The 18,904-nt window shown below is 33.2% G+C and overlaps 1 protein-coding gene across 4 annotated transcripts in view; it reads right to left on the bottom strand.

The window, feature by feature from the left end:
* Positions 1-17,767, bottom strand: part of CSNK1G3 (casein kinase 1, gamma 3) — a 62,426-nt gene extending 44,659 nt beyond the window's left edge. For all 4 annotated transcript variants that reach the window (XM_004686667.2, XM_004686665.2, XM_004686664.2 and 1 more), the window contains exons 1-3: positions 17,344-17,767; positions 13,045-13,085; positions 8,715-8,784 (exon numbers count right to left, since the gene is read on the bottom strand). In XM_004686667.2, coding sequence (XP_004686724.1) covers positions 8,715-8,784; positions 13,045-13,085; positions 17,344-17,521 — 289 coding nt within the window. In that variant the 5' untranslated portion in view covers positions 17,522-17,767. The remainder of the gene's footprint in view (positions 1-8,714; positions 8,785-13,044; positions 13,086-17,343) is intronic.
* Positions 17,768-18,904: the final 1,137 nt, after the last annotated feature.

The following is an 18,904-nucleotide window of genomic DNA, read 5'->3' as shown; positions in this document are numbered from 1 at the left end:
CAATACAAATTGTTAATGGTAACGTCTCAGAATTCTGAACACTGACTGAATTGTTTAATTTTGCTACTTGTAACAATCAGGAACTGCTTTTACAATAACACACTTTTAATAAGTCATAAAACATACATGTAAAGAGAAAAGATACTGGAAGGAAAACCCAGAAGTAACAGAAAATAATGAAAGCAATGGTGATTTCTACTTCTGCTTTCATATCTTTTTCAAATTATTATGAACACATGCTATTTTCACAATCAGAAGTAAATACAAATTTTAGAAAATTCTTCTGGAACCATAAAGAAAAACTTAAGTTGAAAAAAGATTAAGACCACATTTATTTAATTCATCTACTAACTGTACTTGAACCAGTATCTCTCAAACACTCTCCCTAATATTTAAAATTATATAACTTGGAAAAAAAATTATATGACCTGGGCCCTCCCTGGTAGCTTTGCGGGTTAAAGCACAGCACTAAGAAGCTAAAGCCACTTCAGCATGAGTTCGATCCCCACTCTAGAGGTGACCCACATGGCACAGCAGACCTCTCCTGACCTGCCCATTGCTCCCCTCAGCAGTGTACTTTGTCAGTCAGCCTGTTCTGCTCCTCACTCTGTCTCTGGTGAATCCTTTCACTTCCCCTGCTCCTCTGGTCTGTACCTCAGTTCTGTATGCATAAATAAATAAATCTTTTTAAAAATTATATAACCTTACCTCTACTTGTCCTAATCATTAACTTCTATTATAGTGCTAAAGCATAGCATACTATCCAGATTCTGTCTACACTTTTTATTTAAGTTTGGTTTCCTCTCCATTCTGAACTATCTTCTCAACATTCTAAACAAATCTCACTAACAAAAGGAAGATCTACTTTAAGACCCAGATTTATCATGATTCAGTTTGTCTGAATTGCTCTAAGGCAACATTCAAAAATTTCTATCCTAGTTCTACATCCAATTTGACAACCTTCAGGTATCTTCTTTTCAAAATATCCCCACTAAGCAAGATCAAAATTTGCAATTATTCACAGAGTAATTCTCACTGCTGAGGAAAGGTATACCTAAGTGAATCTATTCTGCTACATTTCATAAAGCAAGCTGACTCACCCTTGCAAGAATCATTGTGTACCTAATATGCATACTCAATCAAACTCTGTAGAGTATATCTTTGAGTTTCTAAACTAACACCATGAAAAAAGATCAGTAAAGAGATGAAGGGTGACTGCTTCAATTTTCTCTATTATTTTCTACTTTAACATCTACAATGTATCTCAAAATTATGTATCTCTACTTATGCAAGATGGCAAAATTCCATAAACAGCACTGTACTTCAATGAGTCAATTAAACATTTAGGCTCTAATTTGAATGAAAAAACCTCAGTTTTATTGTTCATCATAATTTTACCCTAAGATATGACTCATCACAGACCTTTGGCAGTAAAAAGATCTAATTCTGACTCTTTGAGATATACACTGTTTTGTGAATCAATGAATGTACAAGCTTCTTAAATTACTATCAATAATAGTAATGCAAAATTTATGTCACTTTTATACTGGTATACAAAATCAAGAACTATAAAAATAAAAAGAAATGAAGTATGTAAAGCAAGGATTGTGAAAGCCAAGAGTTTCATTTTCCAGGACAAGTCTGGACAGTTTGTAAGACTAAGCAAACAAGTTAAAGTGTTAAGAGTTAGAGACAAATGCAAGGTTCTGTGGAACAGCTTAAACCAAAACTAAACAAAACCACAGTAGCATATTTCCAGTAGATTACAGCACAGGAGAGGGTTTTTGGAAGAGGGAAAGGTGGAGGCAAACGGAAGAGTCTGTCTTCCTAGCTGTGTCTCTTGATCGAAGTATTTGGCTGATGAATTGCATGAATGCCATCCAAACATGAGCAAAAGCAAGCCTTTGTATTTGTTCTAATACCCAGTGCATTTTCAGCTATAAACTTATACTCCACCCAATTCTAATTGTTTTGAAATTATTTTTAAGACTACTATAAAAAGCCATCTATTGTGAATTCATGAAAGTTAGTTCTAATGATCTGCATCAACATTAATTTTCAGAGATGTTTATTAACATTCTAAATTTTCAAAGCAAATTTTTACGCAAGAAAATCTTAAAAAGAGCAAAAATACAAAACTTGTGTATTATCTGAAAACACAATTGCACCCTTACTTTTCCAAAATTATTTTTATGAAACATTTCATTTTATATTTCAGTCCTCTATGTAACCAAAAAAAACAGTTGAAGTCATAAAACAACTATTGGAAGTCTGACACTCTTAAAGATTGGAATTTTGTACTAAGTATTAAAGTACATCAGGTTCCTTATAGGTGGATAATAGTTAAGCATATCTTTAAAAGAATATTGTGTTCTTTTCCCTTTTCAATTTCAGAATTGTTCACTAAATTTAAACAGAAGAAATCAGAACCAAAATATTAGTATACTTTTTGGAAATTTAAACTTTATATACCTGGTTAAGAAAACCTACAATCTCCTTAGAAATACTCAGTAGAGTTATCACCTACACTATGTTCTTTTCTAAGGAAGTTTTGCTTTAAGGCATTCTTAACTTTTAACACAAATACTTAAACCCCTAGCTCAGCAGTTCTCAACATGTGATCTGGAGACACTTAGGGCCAGGGTAAGTGGTTCTTGACACACAGAGATCAATGACATCAAAATTATTTTTATAGTAACACTAAAGTGTTATTTTCGTTTTTCACTCTCATTCTCTCACAAGTTAATAGTCAAGGTTTCCAGAGGCCACTTGATACATGATGTTGTAATGGACTGAATAGAGAAGATATGAGAGTCTGGCTGTTTTCTATTAATCCAGGCATTAAAGAGATTTGTAAACAATACTTTACTCATATGTTTTGTGTGTGTAAAATATACTGTCATTATTTTAAATTTTATTGTTGTTATTTTAAGATGAATTAACATAGCAATTAATTATTTTAATTCCAAAAGTCATAATTCATAGCAAAATCTCCCTGGAGGTCTCAAAGTTTTCAGAACGTAAAAGGATCCCTACACCTGAAGTTCAAAAACTGCTGTCCAAGCTGAGATGAATAAAATGGAGCAATGAGTTCTTGATTTGGTAACAGTCCTTGCATTAAAATACTTCAACAGGGCTCTCCTTAGTGGGGCAATGGGTTAAAGCACAGCACTATGAAGCTACCTGCAGCCACTGCAACATGAGTTTGATCCCCAGCCAGGGAGGTGACCCACATGGCACAGCAGACCTCTCCTGACCCGCCATGTGCTCCCCTCAGCAGTGTATTTCAGTTGATCTGCCTGTTCTGTTTGCCACTCTGTCTCTGGTGAGTCCTCTCACCCCTCACACCTCTGGCCTGTACCCCAGTTCTGTATGTATAAATAAATCAATCTTTAAAAAATACTTCAACAATAACATTTAATAGTGAAACATTTAATAATTACTTTAAATTTCAAAGAACATAAAAAGTCACATCACCTACAAAATAACATTATAGCCTATGATGAGTTATTGTTCATTATATGAACATTATTGAACATTATATGAATACTGAATCAATACTATGTGAAATTGGATCTACTTATATTAAATATAAATTATGTTACATAATATCACACATCATGTATTTTTCATTTCTCAGTTATTCATTGGTCTAAATAAACAAGAAAAATGGATTAAAAAATCTAACCCCAACTACAAGCTACCAAAACTTTTCTTCTCACAATGTACTACTTCATATTTTTAATGAATTCTTACTCATTCTCCTCCACTGACGACAGTCTTTCCCATTGCTTGATTATATTTAAATACATGAAATATGCAATTACTGTTTATGGCTTTACTTCCTGTCTTTTTACTACTACATAGGGGATTAGAAAATTCATGCTGTATTTTAGGAAATTAAATACCTAACCACCATTTAGTTATACCCTATTTAATATGTTTTTTACTATCCTTACATGATTAATCACTGAAAATACTACAATTACCAGGTAACCACACTACTTTTCCACTTATACCATGTAAACCAAGCTGAAACCTGTGAGTTAACCCTTCTTTCTTGTAATAATAATGCTGGCAGTCTTTAAAATAAGCATTCTCCATAAATGAAAACTTTACAGAAAAACCTTGAACACTTCTGTCTATTGTAACAATCTACATACATATACACAAAATAATAAATAGTAGGAATGTGTAACTTAGAGAAACGCCCATATAAAGGGTCATCAAGAAAGAATTAAAACTACTACATGTAGTTGTTCTAAATGCAATTAAGCTAAGACAGAAAAGCAGAACTTTATTAATCTGCTACATAAATTACTGGTTATCTAAGTTGAAACACATAACCAGTAATTCACTCACATAGTAATCTTCATTATTTCTGCTAATATAAAATATTAGCAGGTATATAATAGGTAATATGCTGATTAGTTGTTTACTTAAATTTCAGGGGTTTCACAATATTGTAAAAAGAAAACTCTAATACATACAAAAAGTAGAATTTCTTAAAACATAGTCTGAGAAAGTCAGTGAATAAAATGATTTTCAATATATAAAATTTGTGTATGTACATTTACAAGACTTACACTAATATCGATAACCCCTATCAAAAGTGAGTATTACAAATATTCCATACATTATGGAACTACCAGCATTCATTTAGCTAACAAGCAATGTTAAATGGGTTTCAAAAGAACACAGAAACATAAGCATCTATAAATCATAGCAAAACATTTATAAAACTTGATTTTTTTCTAAAAGGGGCGCAAACTGAAACAGCATAGTCAGCATTAAAAAAAAAGTTTTACTAACAATCATTTCATTAGATGATACAAAAAGAAGTAATAAATTTAGAAAAATGCATTTCTGCTATCATCAAAATACTGTATTAGAAATATAGTAGAAAACATCAAGCTACTCACTTAAAAAACAGCAGAGTTGGCATATGCATATTCTCAAAGATTAATATCATTTTTAGGAAGGTTTGTAAAGGAAAATGTATAGCAGAAAAAAAGATTTTGCTTCTTTTGATAAGCAAAATTTCACAAGAAAAAAAGATTATTTTACTCTCTGTGATCAAGGTATCAGTTGACAAAGAAATTGCAAAGAATGAACAATTACCAAGTTTTCCCCATCTACTGTCAAGGAAACAATATAAAACAAAACTACTCAGAATCACAGCTTTTCAAACAAAATTACCCATATATGGGCCCTCTCTGGTAGCACAACAGGTTAGGACACAGCACTGCAAGCTAGCCACAGCTGCTTCAGGGTAAGTTCAATCCCCGCCCGGGAGGTGACCCACATGGCACAGCAGACTCTCCGATCTCTCCCACTGCTCCCCTCAGCAGTGTACTTCGTCAATCTGCCTGTTCTGCTCCCCATTCTGTCTCTGGTGAATCCTCTCACCCCCTGTACCTCTGGGCTGTATCCCAGTTCTGTATGCATAAATAAATAAATCTTCAAAAAAAAAATTTCACTACTCTACAACTACAGACACACACAAAAAAACTACCCATACATTTCAAAATGCATTTTAATGAATTATCAACAACTCAACTAAACTTCTAAAGTAAATTTTTTTAAAAAATGAAGCAACTTTAGTAATTAAAACCTAAGCTTCCTGGAAAGTGATTATTTTAAAATGGGCAGGATGAACTGTATATTCTTCTAGATACTTTAAGCTATCTAAGTATTCTCTTGGGTGATAATTCCCATTAATTAAAAAAAATTCGAAAATTTCCATTAATTCAAAAAAATTCTCATCAATGATTTTGTTGTTTCTAAGAATTAAATGTATTTAAGAGGTTGATATGAATAAAATTAATTTTTAAAAATTGTATCACTGTCAAAATTGAATAAACTCAAAATTCAATAATGTAACAATTTTGTATATTAAAAAATCAAGTCACTTCTAATGACAGAAAACAATGTATTATTTTCATTTGGGAACTTATCATTTCACAAACCCTAAATATATCTGTATGTAAAATTAAGGTTACTGAAGAGGGTGTGGGAAGTAAAAGGGGAAGAAGACCCAGTGGACTAGGAGGAAGAACGACAGGGCCTGTGGTAATATGTGAGGTGGTATTATACACCTGAAGAGGTCTGAACCTGTATCTTGTAATCATAGAGTGTATAAACCAGTGTTACCTTAACAACAAAAGAAATGTTAGTTTCAACCAGTTGTATACAAGTATCACTCTATTCAATTTTGTGGATAAAAAAGATGGAATATTTAAGTTCACTGTCCTCAAAGAATTTGAGTATAGTATAGGAAATGGACACAAGGGAATAATATGATATGACAAAAGAAAAATAAAGATAGAGTCAAAATAATTCCAGGTTACAAAAGAAGTTTCACGGAAGAAAAACAGAGATGCCAGGAAATATGTTGTAAAAGAGGTAAATAACATTTAGTTTGGGCTTGAAGTTAAGAAGAAACGCATTGAGAAATAAAGACATTCCAAAGAGAATGCAGGCATATGGAGATCTATTCAAAGAAAAGTAAGTTGAGTACAGTTTAAAAAAAAATAAGGGAATAAAAGAGAACAAAGTTTGGGTTTCATGCTAAATGATAAGCCTCTCTGAGGAGGGCTCATAACAAGAAATGAGACACACAAAGTAAGCGCAACTCAAATGAAAAGAGTCCCAGAGACGGAAGAAGAGAATGAAAAATCAAGAAATAGTTCACAGAAAGAACTGACAACCTTTTGAGTTAAAATCAAAGGCGACAACATTTTTACCTTAAAAGGGTGTGCCCTAGAAAATATGTAAATTCAGAAGAGAAAACAGCTTTTCTTTTTTTTGAAGAAAAGAAAATTATTAGAAAAGAAACTAGGAGGATGAATGGTAGGAATGTAGAATTTCTGATTCTAGTAGGCACATGCACACAAACCACATTTCAAGAACGGAGTAAGGAGATAAGGAATTGGAAGTTATTCTTATGTAGATAGTAATTTAATTCTTTTTCCCCTCCTTACTATCAATAGATCAGAAAGATGAACAGGATCATAAAAACAAAAGCCACATGCTAAAAAACAGAAGCTGAAATCTATAGACAGGCACTATCTTGTCGTTCAGTAGTTCTATCAACCCTATAACTGCCACCTCAAAATGTACTTTCTTCACTTGTCACACTTTACTAGTCTAAGCTGAGCAGTCATGGTTTTGTTAGTGAAAGCCATTCCTACAATGCAGTGCCTCTTAATGGTTTTTGCCCCATCCCTCCTTTCTTGTCATTTTCTGTACTGTCTGCTGAGAGATCTCATTCTTTTCTTTTCAAGACCTGAACAGAATAATGTGTTATAAACTGGTACTTGCCTTGAATTTCCAGCATATGGGTCAGTAGATTTAGCTTCTTAGGGCTTTCTATCACTAGCTGGACTTTAATTTATATGGTCTCAAATAAATTAATTTGATCCCCAATCCTTTAAATCTTACTTGACAGTGATAATTTTGGCAACTCCTGGTGGCTTCCTCTATCAGACTTAAATATGCATTATAAAAAGTCTATAGTTCAATGATGCACACATGCAACTTATATGTTAAAATACTTCAATAAAAAAATTAAAATGTTTATAATAATAAACATTAAAACAAAATTTCAAACTTACTGTCCTCATAATGACTACTCACTTGGATAGTATGCTCTTAGTGAAAAAAGAATACAATAATATATTAAGAAATAGACAGCTGATCCAGCAACTATATAAACTTGTATTATAAAAAGATGCATCAAAAAAAATCTCATTGTTTTAAATCTGGGAAAACAAGTATAATACCTTGTACGCTGTACATATAAAATCATGAAGTTAGAAGAAAAACTGAACAGGAAAAGGAGAGAAGACTCAACATGAAGAAAATGGAGCATACAATAGAAAGTATTCTCAGTTTTCCCTAGAAAAATATCCATTCTCATTTAAATTTAGAGTCTGTGTAAAATTATACTTGTTATTAGTTTATTAGTATATTATAATTACTATATGTTTGTGGTTTATAACAAAAATTCAGTTTCTCCCCATTCTGGATGCCAAATATCTGAAATCACAAGAATCAGTCAAGATATTAGCACAGGCCCATTCCTTCTCAAGTCGTTAGGAAGAATCCCAGAGGCCTATGCCAGGTTCTTGTGGCTGCTTGTATTCCTGGGTTTATGGCTGTCCCACTCCAACTTCTACCTAGGCTCACTCTGCCTTCTCTTCTGTGTACACAAAACACAGAACACTTTTACAAAAACACTTGGGTATGCTTTTAGGGTTCAAATGAACAATCAAAATAATCTCCCCATCTCAAATTCCTTAACCTAGTCATATCTGCAAAATTTGCCATAAATCATTTACAGATTACAAAGATTATAACACAATATAATATAAATGTTTTATGAGGCCATTTTCAGATTACCACAATGTCATAAACCATTCCAATAGCTGTAATATTCTCTAAAAGGCAAAAAATATGGAAGTTATATGCACATAATGTTCTCAAATTATATTGTTTCACAATGTTCTCTACTCAAATTAACAGCAACACAAAAATCCCCAAAATACATTTACAATCAAATGGGAATATAGATTCTAGTAAGAAAATATCTAGTATGTACAGCCTTAAATCAATCTTTTCAACCATATTAAAATTCTACTCCTTAAAACTAGAGTGGTATTAGCATAATAATCCATTTTATCCCAGATTTTAAAATCAATGTAAGATTTTACCTCCAGATCCTAGCTGCTTGTAGAATCTGTATTCCAAATGTAGCTGTGGTGCTCTGGATTTCATGGGCTCCTGATTTAAACAACAACAACATAATTTCAATTATTAAAAAAGAATCACTAGGCTCTAAATGTTATAAATCTTATTGCCAACTCTTATATAATGTAATATTTTCCTAGGTATCTTTGTTTCTCTGTTAAATCCACATAAAAATCAAATTCACATTCAAACTGATAACAATAGCTATATATAAGATTAAATGGCAATTAGATCAAGCACTGGGTAAATCTAGTTTCATTCTTAGACCCTAAAGACATTCAAATATTCATGACTAGAGAAGTAGTGGCCCTTACACTATTTCACCTACTGCCTTTTTAAAGGTTTTTGTGGAAGTATTGTGACTTATAATAAAATACATAGCTCCTAAGTATCAGTCCATGAGTTTTGTTAACTGTATATAACCCTACCATCAGTACCTTGAATAACCTTTAGAACATTTCCATCATTCCTCCTTTAGAAGAAATCACTTTTTCCATTTTTATCACCTCTGGATTACTTTTGTCAATCATTGGTATTCACATATATCATATGTTACAGCAAACTGGACAAGCTTGATATGTCTGTGTTGTATTTTCTCCCATGTTTTTGAAATGTATACATATACATACACACATACATACACAGGCAACATAAAGAGAAGGAACAAGATGTTTTGGATATTGAAAAATAGTAAATGTGTGAAAATACCTGCGGCAAACAGAAAACTATAAAATAACACAGGAAATGTGAACAAGAACCAACCATATAACAGAAAATATAAGGACCAACAGAATTTCAACAATTTTTTTTTTAATTTACAATAACCAGAATTTAACACTCACTTTGCCAGCAGATTAACATAACATGAGAAGAGAATCAGGAAGCTGGAAATAAAGTAAGTCTAGCAAAGTAGAAAATTACACAGAGTACATCTCTAAAAACTCTACAGAATATATTATAAAGAAAGTAAAGCAAAAATACAAAAGATTACAGATCTGGACAATATTATGAGAAGATGAAACACACAGAGTTTTAGGAGAAAGGAGAAAAGTTAACAAAGGCAACAACTGAAGAAATAACTGTCATGAATATTATTGGTTAACAAACCACAGATTCAAGAGGAATATGAATCCCAAAATATAAACAAAATGAAATTTATACCAAGTAATGAAAGCATGACTAGTACACAAACTTCAAGTAATAAATGAGTGAAATTTGGCCCTCTCTGGTGGTGCAACAAGTTAAAGCGCAGCACTATGAAGCTTTCCACAGCCACTGCAGCCAAGCGTTTGATCCCCGCCCAGGGAGGTGACCCATATGGCACGGCAGACGTCTCCATCTCACCCGTTGCTCCCCTTGGCAGTGTATTTCAGTACACCTGCTTCCCACTCTGTCTCCGGTGAATCCACTCAGCGCCCTCCCCACCTCTGCCCTGTACCCCAGTTCTGTATGCACAAATAAATGACTCTTACAAAAAAAAAGGAAAGAATGAAATTCTACTAGAACAATTATAGAAATATTGTTAAAAAATTATCAGTTTAGTTCTTAAGAGGGCAGGATGTAAGAACAGACACAAAGGAAACTGTACTGTATACACACACAGAGAAGACACATTTACACATACACAGAGTAACTAATGCAGTGTCTTCCACATATACTATTTTACCTATAATTTTTCATGTAAAAGTGTATACAAGTATATAAAAGAACATAAACAGATAATGCAGTAAAAGATGCTCACTTAAGTAATCACAAATGAATTTAAATACATAACTCATTCAATCACTGATATCCCTAAGGTAAAAATAGAAATCCAGCTGTAATGTAGTTCAGTAAGTTCAACTTGACTCCAGTACTTTACCAGCAATAAAACTTTATGATGCCATTGTATAAAAAAAATCTACCTCACCATGACGTTTTAATTATTCTTAAAGAGTATATTATTACACAAGTACAACTAACAATATATGGAATGATGGCTGACAAGAAATTAACAAACTATCCTGAAACAAGTTACCAATCTGATCTAGGAAAACACATAAAAACATTCAGAAGCGGGAACTAAATTAGTCAGTGAAATCTGTTCTCTGGATACCACTGTAACGCCTTTATTTGTACCAAAGTAGAAAACAGCACTAAAGTTATACAAATCTAACATTTTCAAGTGATTACTTTTATGGCAAGTTCTGAACAAATTTTATTATCTGTTATGAACAGATACAATATAAATACAATCATATGGATCTTTTATATTTATTTTTGTAGTCACAAAAATTCTATCAACTCAGTTTATAGGAAACGACATAATTTAGTAAACAATAGTTTATGTGAATATTTCTTTGTCCTTGCAATATAGTTTTTGGATGACTCTGAGGTAACCTGAAAACATTAGAGATACAGAGACCAAAAAATTCCAGTTCCCCATAGAACACCTTTATTAGTATGTTGTGCTTTGGAAAAAGCAAACCAGAATAGAGGAAGAATATTCAAAAAACAAAGGGAGTTAGAGGGGAGTAGGAGACGGAAATGAAACAGAGAGTGAAATGACATTAAGATAAACGAAAAAGAATAATATATATGTATATACGTAAGAAGGCTAAAAGACGATAAAATAATTGCTTACTAAAGCATCAATATGGCATGGACAGGGATTAGTTCTAAATCTAAATGACTGATACAAATAAGGGGAAGGTTAGTCTAGGTTGACTTGCTTAAAAAATAGCAGCTAACTACCATTCACATGCTTCGTTAAGCAGAACTGTTCCCTACAGGATGCCACATCAGTAACACAGAATAAAGGTCCTGTGGCACTACTATTCTTGTATTCCACCCCCACTCCTAATAACTAAAGGTATGGATCCTAGCCCACTATCTTAGCACATGGGGGGGGGAAGAAATGAAAAGCAGCAGTGTTCAAATATGATACAATAGTTGCACCCCAAATCTCTTTACTGCTACTCATATAAACCAATGTCATTTTCCAGATTTTATGCTTATGAGGGAAATCTTGTTATTTTAACTAATGTACATCAGAATATGGGAAGAAAACAATTATTCTGATTTGTGCATTCTGTATCTATAGCAGTAAAATACTTCATTAAAAAATTTGAAATTAACTCTTTGCAAAAGGTTACAATCAGTTTAATACACTGCTTACTGTTAATATCACCTCTGATAACCAGTGACGTTAAAGAGGTGAACTAACCAGATTTTCTGTCATAAAGGATCAGTTCATAAAACCAATGGTGAACTAATCTAGGTTAAGTGCCAGTCCTAGCCACGTGTGAGCCGGCAGTCTCTTCTGAGGCGCCACAATCCCAGTAAAATCTGGTCTACACTTGTGCAAAGAGTGTTAAAATTATATAGTACAGATTTCTATCATATTTCAAAAGATAATCTTTCTCCTCCAACAGGCTTCTTCCTCTAACAGCTTTCCTTATCAGTCTCACATTTTCCTAATATAGAATACTTCGAGAGACAAAATTGAGGAAAGCACGAAAACTGGGAAAACCAAACTATGCTTAATGTCTGAGGAGCATGGGTGGTAAAATAGACAGAACAGCTGTCTCAGGATAAAATTATGTCCTTTTTTCTTTTTTTTTAAAACACATTAGAAGAACAGGTTTACTAGGAAAAGGACAAAGAAATAGAGAGGCACCTGTATAGCCACAGGCAGTCAGGAGAGCTGCCAAAAAAGGTATCTCTTTCAAATTTCCCAGATCTCAACTATTCCAAATGAAAGCTGCCTTACAGCAGTGTACCCCACTAAGGACAGCACCATAGTCCTGCAGGAGCTTGCTTTTTCTTTTCAATTATTTCTGATCACTGGAAGTCAAGCTTTAACCATACCAAAAATATCAAGAGAAAAAATGCTTTCAAAGCTATCTGGAAATAAATTTTCAAAAAATTCAATCCTGACTACGAAGGAAACATTATCCACGTGCTTATATCAGGAAATTAAATTTTGCTTTCTAATTATCCTATAATGAAAAATAGTGCCCAAATTCAAAAATTCTATTCTATAAATGCTCCAATATAAAGAGACTGAATTTGTGTGGCACAGGAAGACAAAGACATCCTCTTCATTACAAAATGTTTAAAGGGCAGGATAATTCCAAGAATTATCCTTTACAAAAGATTAGCTATATATATATATCATTTACAATCTTTACAAAAGATTAGCTATATATATATCATTTTCCAAAAAATGACTTGCTATAAAAGATATGAAAATAAAAAATGTAAGTTAATCATTAAAGAAAAAATAAACATAAATAAGAAAGGTGAACTTACCAGTTTAATTGCCACATATTCATTTGTATATAAATTTTTCCCTTGGGGGAAAAAAAAAGAAAACAGGTGAGGCTCAATAGTAACTATTGTTAAAACATATTACATTTGAAAAGTATATGCTACATTTTTAAATGATGCAAATTTTTACTTTCAACTAGTTTAGCCAAAAAAAACCTCAATTATAAGCAAGTATTTTAAATCGATACAATAATACATGTAGTATTTCATCTGGATTCAGAGTAGACAGTAATATTTATAAATACCAGCCGATTTATAAAAATGGAAAGACTTTTATTTGTTTAGAAAACAATCAACTGGAAAATACCTGCTTAATTAAACTTCAAAACCAGAATTCCTATATAAAAATAGGAACACAAAATTCCACTTCCAACCACAAGTTCATTTTAAATTCTTCATTATCGTGAGGTAATTTTACTAGGGTGCATACTAAATATACTTAATAGAGCAAAACACAGAAAAAATCGACTATATTAAAAATTAATTTTCTCTCATAAATTAGTTTGAAGGTTTTACAGCATCACCCTAGACTTCTTAGGAGTTAAATGAAATCTACAAAGTAAGAGAAACATTTATTACCAATATATGGACTGGACACCATTTTGAGCACAAGGAGAATGGAAAATGACAGATCAGAATTTATACAGAGTCTGTTACAGTGAAAAATGACTGACTTCTACATATTCAAAAAATAATCTACCAAACAGAAAGAACAGATAAGTGAAAACCAGGATAGGTTTAATATCATCAATATGTGAAGAATTCAAATGAATGCCAGCAAATTTTGGCCATGGAAACTAATCCAGAAAACTGCAACAGAACAGCACCTGCAGCCCCCACAAAGCACTGGTTAGAATTTTGGAAGCTGTGAAGTATATGAAGACAATTTGTTACACAAATGATGAGCCTCTTTACAAGTATATTAAAATGACTTTTAAAATGAAATACAACAATATGTAACTCAGTATTTATTCACTAAGCAAGAATTAGTTTTATGAGCAAAACAGGGATAGTTTTCAGCTATGAAAGTAATTGCCCTGAACACAGAGCATTATAATCATGAACTTTCACATATGCTTTTATGACACAATACCCCTAACTTCCTTTCATACAGCACCTCATGAATGGTAGCAAAACTTCTAAACAAAATTCCAATCCTGAATGATCCACTTTTGTACAGCAGTGCTTGTTCATGCCAATTTACTAGTTTTCTGATTTTTGTTATTATTTCATACATATTAGTCGGGCAGAGAGAAAAACAAGCATTAATACTAATCTAAATAGTATGTCTCACAGTTAGTATGACACAAGCTAGAACCCAAAAGGAGTGCTAAAACGGTGGCAATAATGCTGTACTCTGGCGTCTATTTGCAGAGCCCACAAATCCTTTTAAATACTAGAAAAAATTGGTTAGCCAACTACTTCACCATTTAGATATGCTATCATATACACTTTCAAGAATGCATTTTTGTACAGAACCTTCGCTTTCTGTGAGCTTACAGTAAATAAAATAGTAAGAAAATGACTCTTGAGAAACCAGTGTCTAATAAAGGGGCAAATCTGTTTTGTTGGAATCCATATTTCAGCAAGAATTTTCATTACTATACTGTATGTGATAGTCACAAATACACAAAGAAAAAGTCATAGTACAATAGCTAAGCTAAGCTAAATATGCATTCTGTAGAACCAATGTATATCAAATACTAATTACAGTACTGGTTTAGTTAGTTTTATGTGGTTAAATGTCCACTTTTAGGTCAACAGCAGAAAATATTAAATACTAAAAGCATCAAGTTTTTTAGACATTACAGAATTTCCTGAAATCTCTGGGTTATATTTATAAAAGTGAACAACAAATAAACAATTCTACCAATACATCTTCCATCACTGAAAATTCAGTATTACTTCCCCACAGAGTTGGCTTTTAATTACTTTTTTGCTTTGCTCATAAATAAATGACACACAAAGATGTGTTTGCTCACATAACAAGAATGTAAAGTAATATGTATAGAGAGAATCTAGTAAATTGAAACCTTCATACAGGCTGGTTCCAATTACTGATGTTTAAATCCAATTTCAAAAGCTATTTCCAAGAGAGTTCTGTGCGACACTGACCCTGAAAAAAATTTTTAACAACTTTGGGGTGTCTGAGTTACATAATTATCATTTAAAAATTATGTCCCACAGAATACAAATATAGACATATCCCTATCAACATACTGTGCATGTTTATAGCAGAGACTGCTAACATTCTCCCCTTGGATCACAGTAGAATGCCCTATGTTTTAAATGACTGCGTGGCTAGAAACTACATTTCCAGTCTCCCATTCAGTATAACATGGTCATGTGATTAAATTCTGGATATGAATGGACATGAGGTAAGTGACTCCCCACTTCAAAAAGGTAGATAAATGGCCCTGGCCCTTTTCTTCTTGCTGGCAACAACTTGGGTAATCACCAACTGAGGCCTATACTGTATCAAAGAACTGATAAATCCCAGATGTAGCAGTCTTTCCTTGTACACAAGAGTAAGATGTGACACATAATAAACAAAAAACTATACATATGTAATGTAACCCTGTATTACATGTAGCTTCGTTTGCACTGATTCAGTACAGGAAGAGGATAGACAATGTATGGCCAATGAAGGGACAGGCTAAAAGACTAGTCTTATTCCTAGTCTATCTATTTAGACTGCAAAAGAAATGTATTTTATTGTTTTTTTTCCACGTATAGCACCTATAGTTTCAGTACATATGCTGCTTTATATTGTCTTGGTTATGAGAAAGAACAATAAATAAACGCAACGTATATTTATAAAATACATCTACATAGCTAATTTATATATACTTAAATACACATGATGGAATTTAAATTTTAAAAGATAAACAAGCATCTCGTATTATTTTTTAAAAGAACGTAACATTCATTGTCTTGTGAAACATGTAAGCATAGTCAAAGTCCTTTACATTACCATTTAAATGTAATCTTCAAAATAAATTAGGAAGGGGAAATAATCCCATTTTCAAACTGAGAAATTTGAGGTCCTAAGTGGCTAAAAATAGCTTATGTTTTCTATAACACTAGAGATGGTTTTTCAGTCTTTCTGATGTATTATGACTATCATGCTTCACCTATAACAGACATGCAATAAATACTGAATGAATTGATACATGGTACTCAGAATTACCCAAGTAAACAATCTAATTTTTCTATCTCCAAAATTACAAGTAATTTAAGATTTTCAAAATAACCAACTCAACATTCTTCAAAAAATTAAATATAAAACTTTCACCCTTTAGTGCAGTCTGCCAGTCACTCGTCACATTCCAGCTATGCACAAACTTTGTCACTGCCTTTTATTGGCTGTCTTCAGTCTAAGATTTAATGTACTTTATACCAAACAATTATAAAATTAAGGAGTAACTACAAATTAGGGTGCTTTATAAGATGAAAAAGATAAACAGTTGAGTAGATAAACACAGAATTGAATTTACTTACAATAATGAGTTGGATCTAATGCAAACTGTGAAAACAACTTTTTCCTTTTTTTTTTTTTTTACTTCTATAGTTTCTACTTTGGGAAATAATAATACCAGAACTCTCAAGGTAATCTTATGCTGCCTATAACTAGGCTGTGTACCTTCTTGCTTTTTTCCAATGAAGAAAGGCACATTTCAATTGCACCAGGAGTTAAAAACCTCAATTCTGTTCCTGAGTCTGTCTTTAATTACGTTTTGACATTTGGCAGTACTAACTGCTTTAAAAACAGTATTAAGAGATTTAATTACATCTATGTTTCTCAAACTTATCTAATTAGAAGAATTAGGTGAGTTTGTACTTTGTATAGATACCTAAGACCTCACCATGAAGGTACTAGGGTGGAGAGGATTTGAATAAATCACAACAATGTATATTTCACTGATTGTTACATAGTTTCAGGGTATTACATTCAGTTTAAACCATACATAGCCACCAAAAATGATTATAGTTACTAAAAGGGTTTAAATCAGGGAAAAAAAACCTAAATCTAATTCCTAATTTATAATTTCTTAATTTACTTTCTTTTATCCCATATTCTGCATGGTTACTCTCAAGTAAATAGACATTCCAATATTAAGAGAATTCCTTACAAATGAAAAATAAAAGTATATGTGAAATTTCTAGAATCTGTGTTCTTTAAAATGACTATATCAAATATCTAAATTATTTTCATCAGATAATATCTTTCCTCAAAAAAAAAAAAAGTTTCCAACACAGTAAAAGAAACAATACTCTTACCTAATCGTAATTCTCCAAAATTGCCGCATCCAATTTTTTTGCCAACTCTAAAGTTAGGTCCAACCATTAAAACTCCAGAGGAAGAAGACCCAGTTCCACGAGTACTATGTCCTGACCGACCACCAGGTCGTGCCATCCTATCATCTGATTTGTCTTTGTCTTTCTTTTTATTATCCATATCAAGTTTGCGGTACTCCACTTTGAATTCTTTAATCAAGACAAGCACAATGAAATAGGGTATTGTGAGAACAGGTACATCACTAGGTAACTGTACCAAGTGGGCAATGTTAACATTCAAATTGCAGAAGGTAGTCAATTTGACTGGCGCGTGTTCATCCCATCCGTAAAATTTTTCTCAGTTGTTTTTTCAGCAAGACATGTCTTCAAAATTATCTTTTCAACGACGTGAGCTGATATTGACAGAGCTAGAATATTAAGAAAAGAAAATTAGTCAACTATAAAAATTTAAAAACATGTTGGAAATTAATGACATCAAAACTTAGCCAATGTATTATTGCTATGTGTAAATGTCCACTGAAAACAAATCACAGTAGAATTTTAAAATAACCATTACCTTTTCTTACTATCCCCAAAAGACAAAAACAGACAAATCAGGATTTATTGAGCTCTTCAAGCAAAAGTACCAAATATACTGAGTATTTAATAAGCTGATATAAATTCACCAACTAAACCCCAATTTAAGATCATTTCACTTTTTTTTTTTAAAGATTTATTTATTTATTCATACAGAACTGGGGTACAGGCCAGAGATGTGGAGGGTGAAAGGATTCACCAGGGACAGAGTGGGGAGCAGAACAGGCAGATCGAAGAAGTACACTGCTGAGGGGAGCAACGGGCGAGTCAGGAGAGGTCTGCCACGCCATGTGGATCTCCTCCAGGGCAGGCGGGGATCGAACTCATGCGTAAGTGGCTTAGGCTTCTTAGTGCTGTGCTTTAACCCGCTGCGCCACCAGGGAGGGCCTCATTTCACTTTTTAAAAATATTCAAGGCCCGGCCCTCCCTGGTGGCGCAGCGGGTTAAAGCAGCGCACTGAGAATCTGAGACGGCTTCCGCATGAGTTCGACTCCCGCCTGCCCCGGAGGTGACCACATGGCGCGGCAGACCTCTCCTGACCCGTCCGCTGCTACCCTCAGCAGTGTACTTCGTCGATCTGCCTGTTCTGCTCCCCACTCTGTCTCTAGTGAAGCCTCTCACCCTCCACATCTCTGGCCTGTACCCCAGTTCTGTATGCATAAATAAATAAATCTTTAAAAAAAAAATATTCAAGGCCCTCCCTGATGCTGCAGTGAGTGAAGCACAGCACTGCGAAGCTGGCGGTGGCCGCCTCAGTGAGTTTGATCCCTGGCCCTGGAGGTGATCCACATGACACAGCAGACATCTCCTGACCCACCCACTGCTCCCCTCAGCCTCTGGCCTATACCCCAGTTTTGCATGCATAAATAAATAAAATCTTTTTAAAAATAAATAAATAAAAATATTCAAACAATTCCAATAAATCCTTAGAAGAGCAGAAAGTGTGTTAATAAAATATACTAATAAA

The sequence above is a fragment of the Condylura cristata genome, unplaced genomic scaffold, assembly GCF_000260355.1.
Source record: "Condylura cristata isolate star-nosed mole 26May11 unplaced genomic scaffold, ConCri1.0 scaffold00021, whole genome shotgun sequence".
In the NCBI taxonomy this organism is placed as follows: domain Eukaryota; kingdom Metazoa; phylum Chordata; class Mammalia; order Eulipotyphla; family Talpidae; genus Condylura; species Condylura cristata.
Note: the sequence above shows the minus strand (reverse complement) of the source record. Positions and strands in the feature narration are given on the sequence as shown.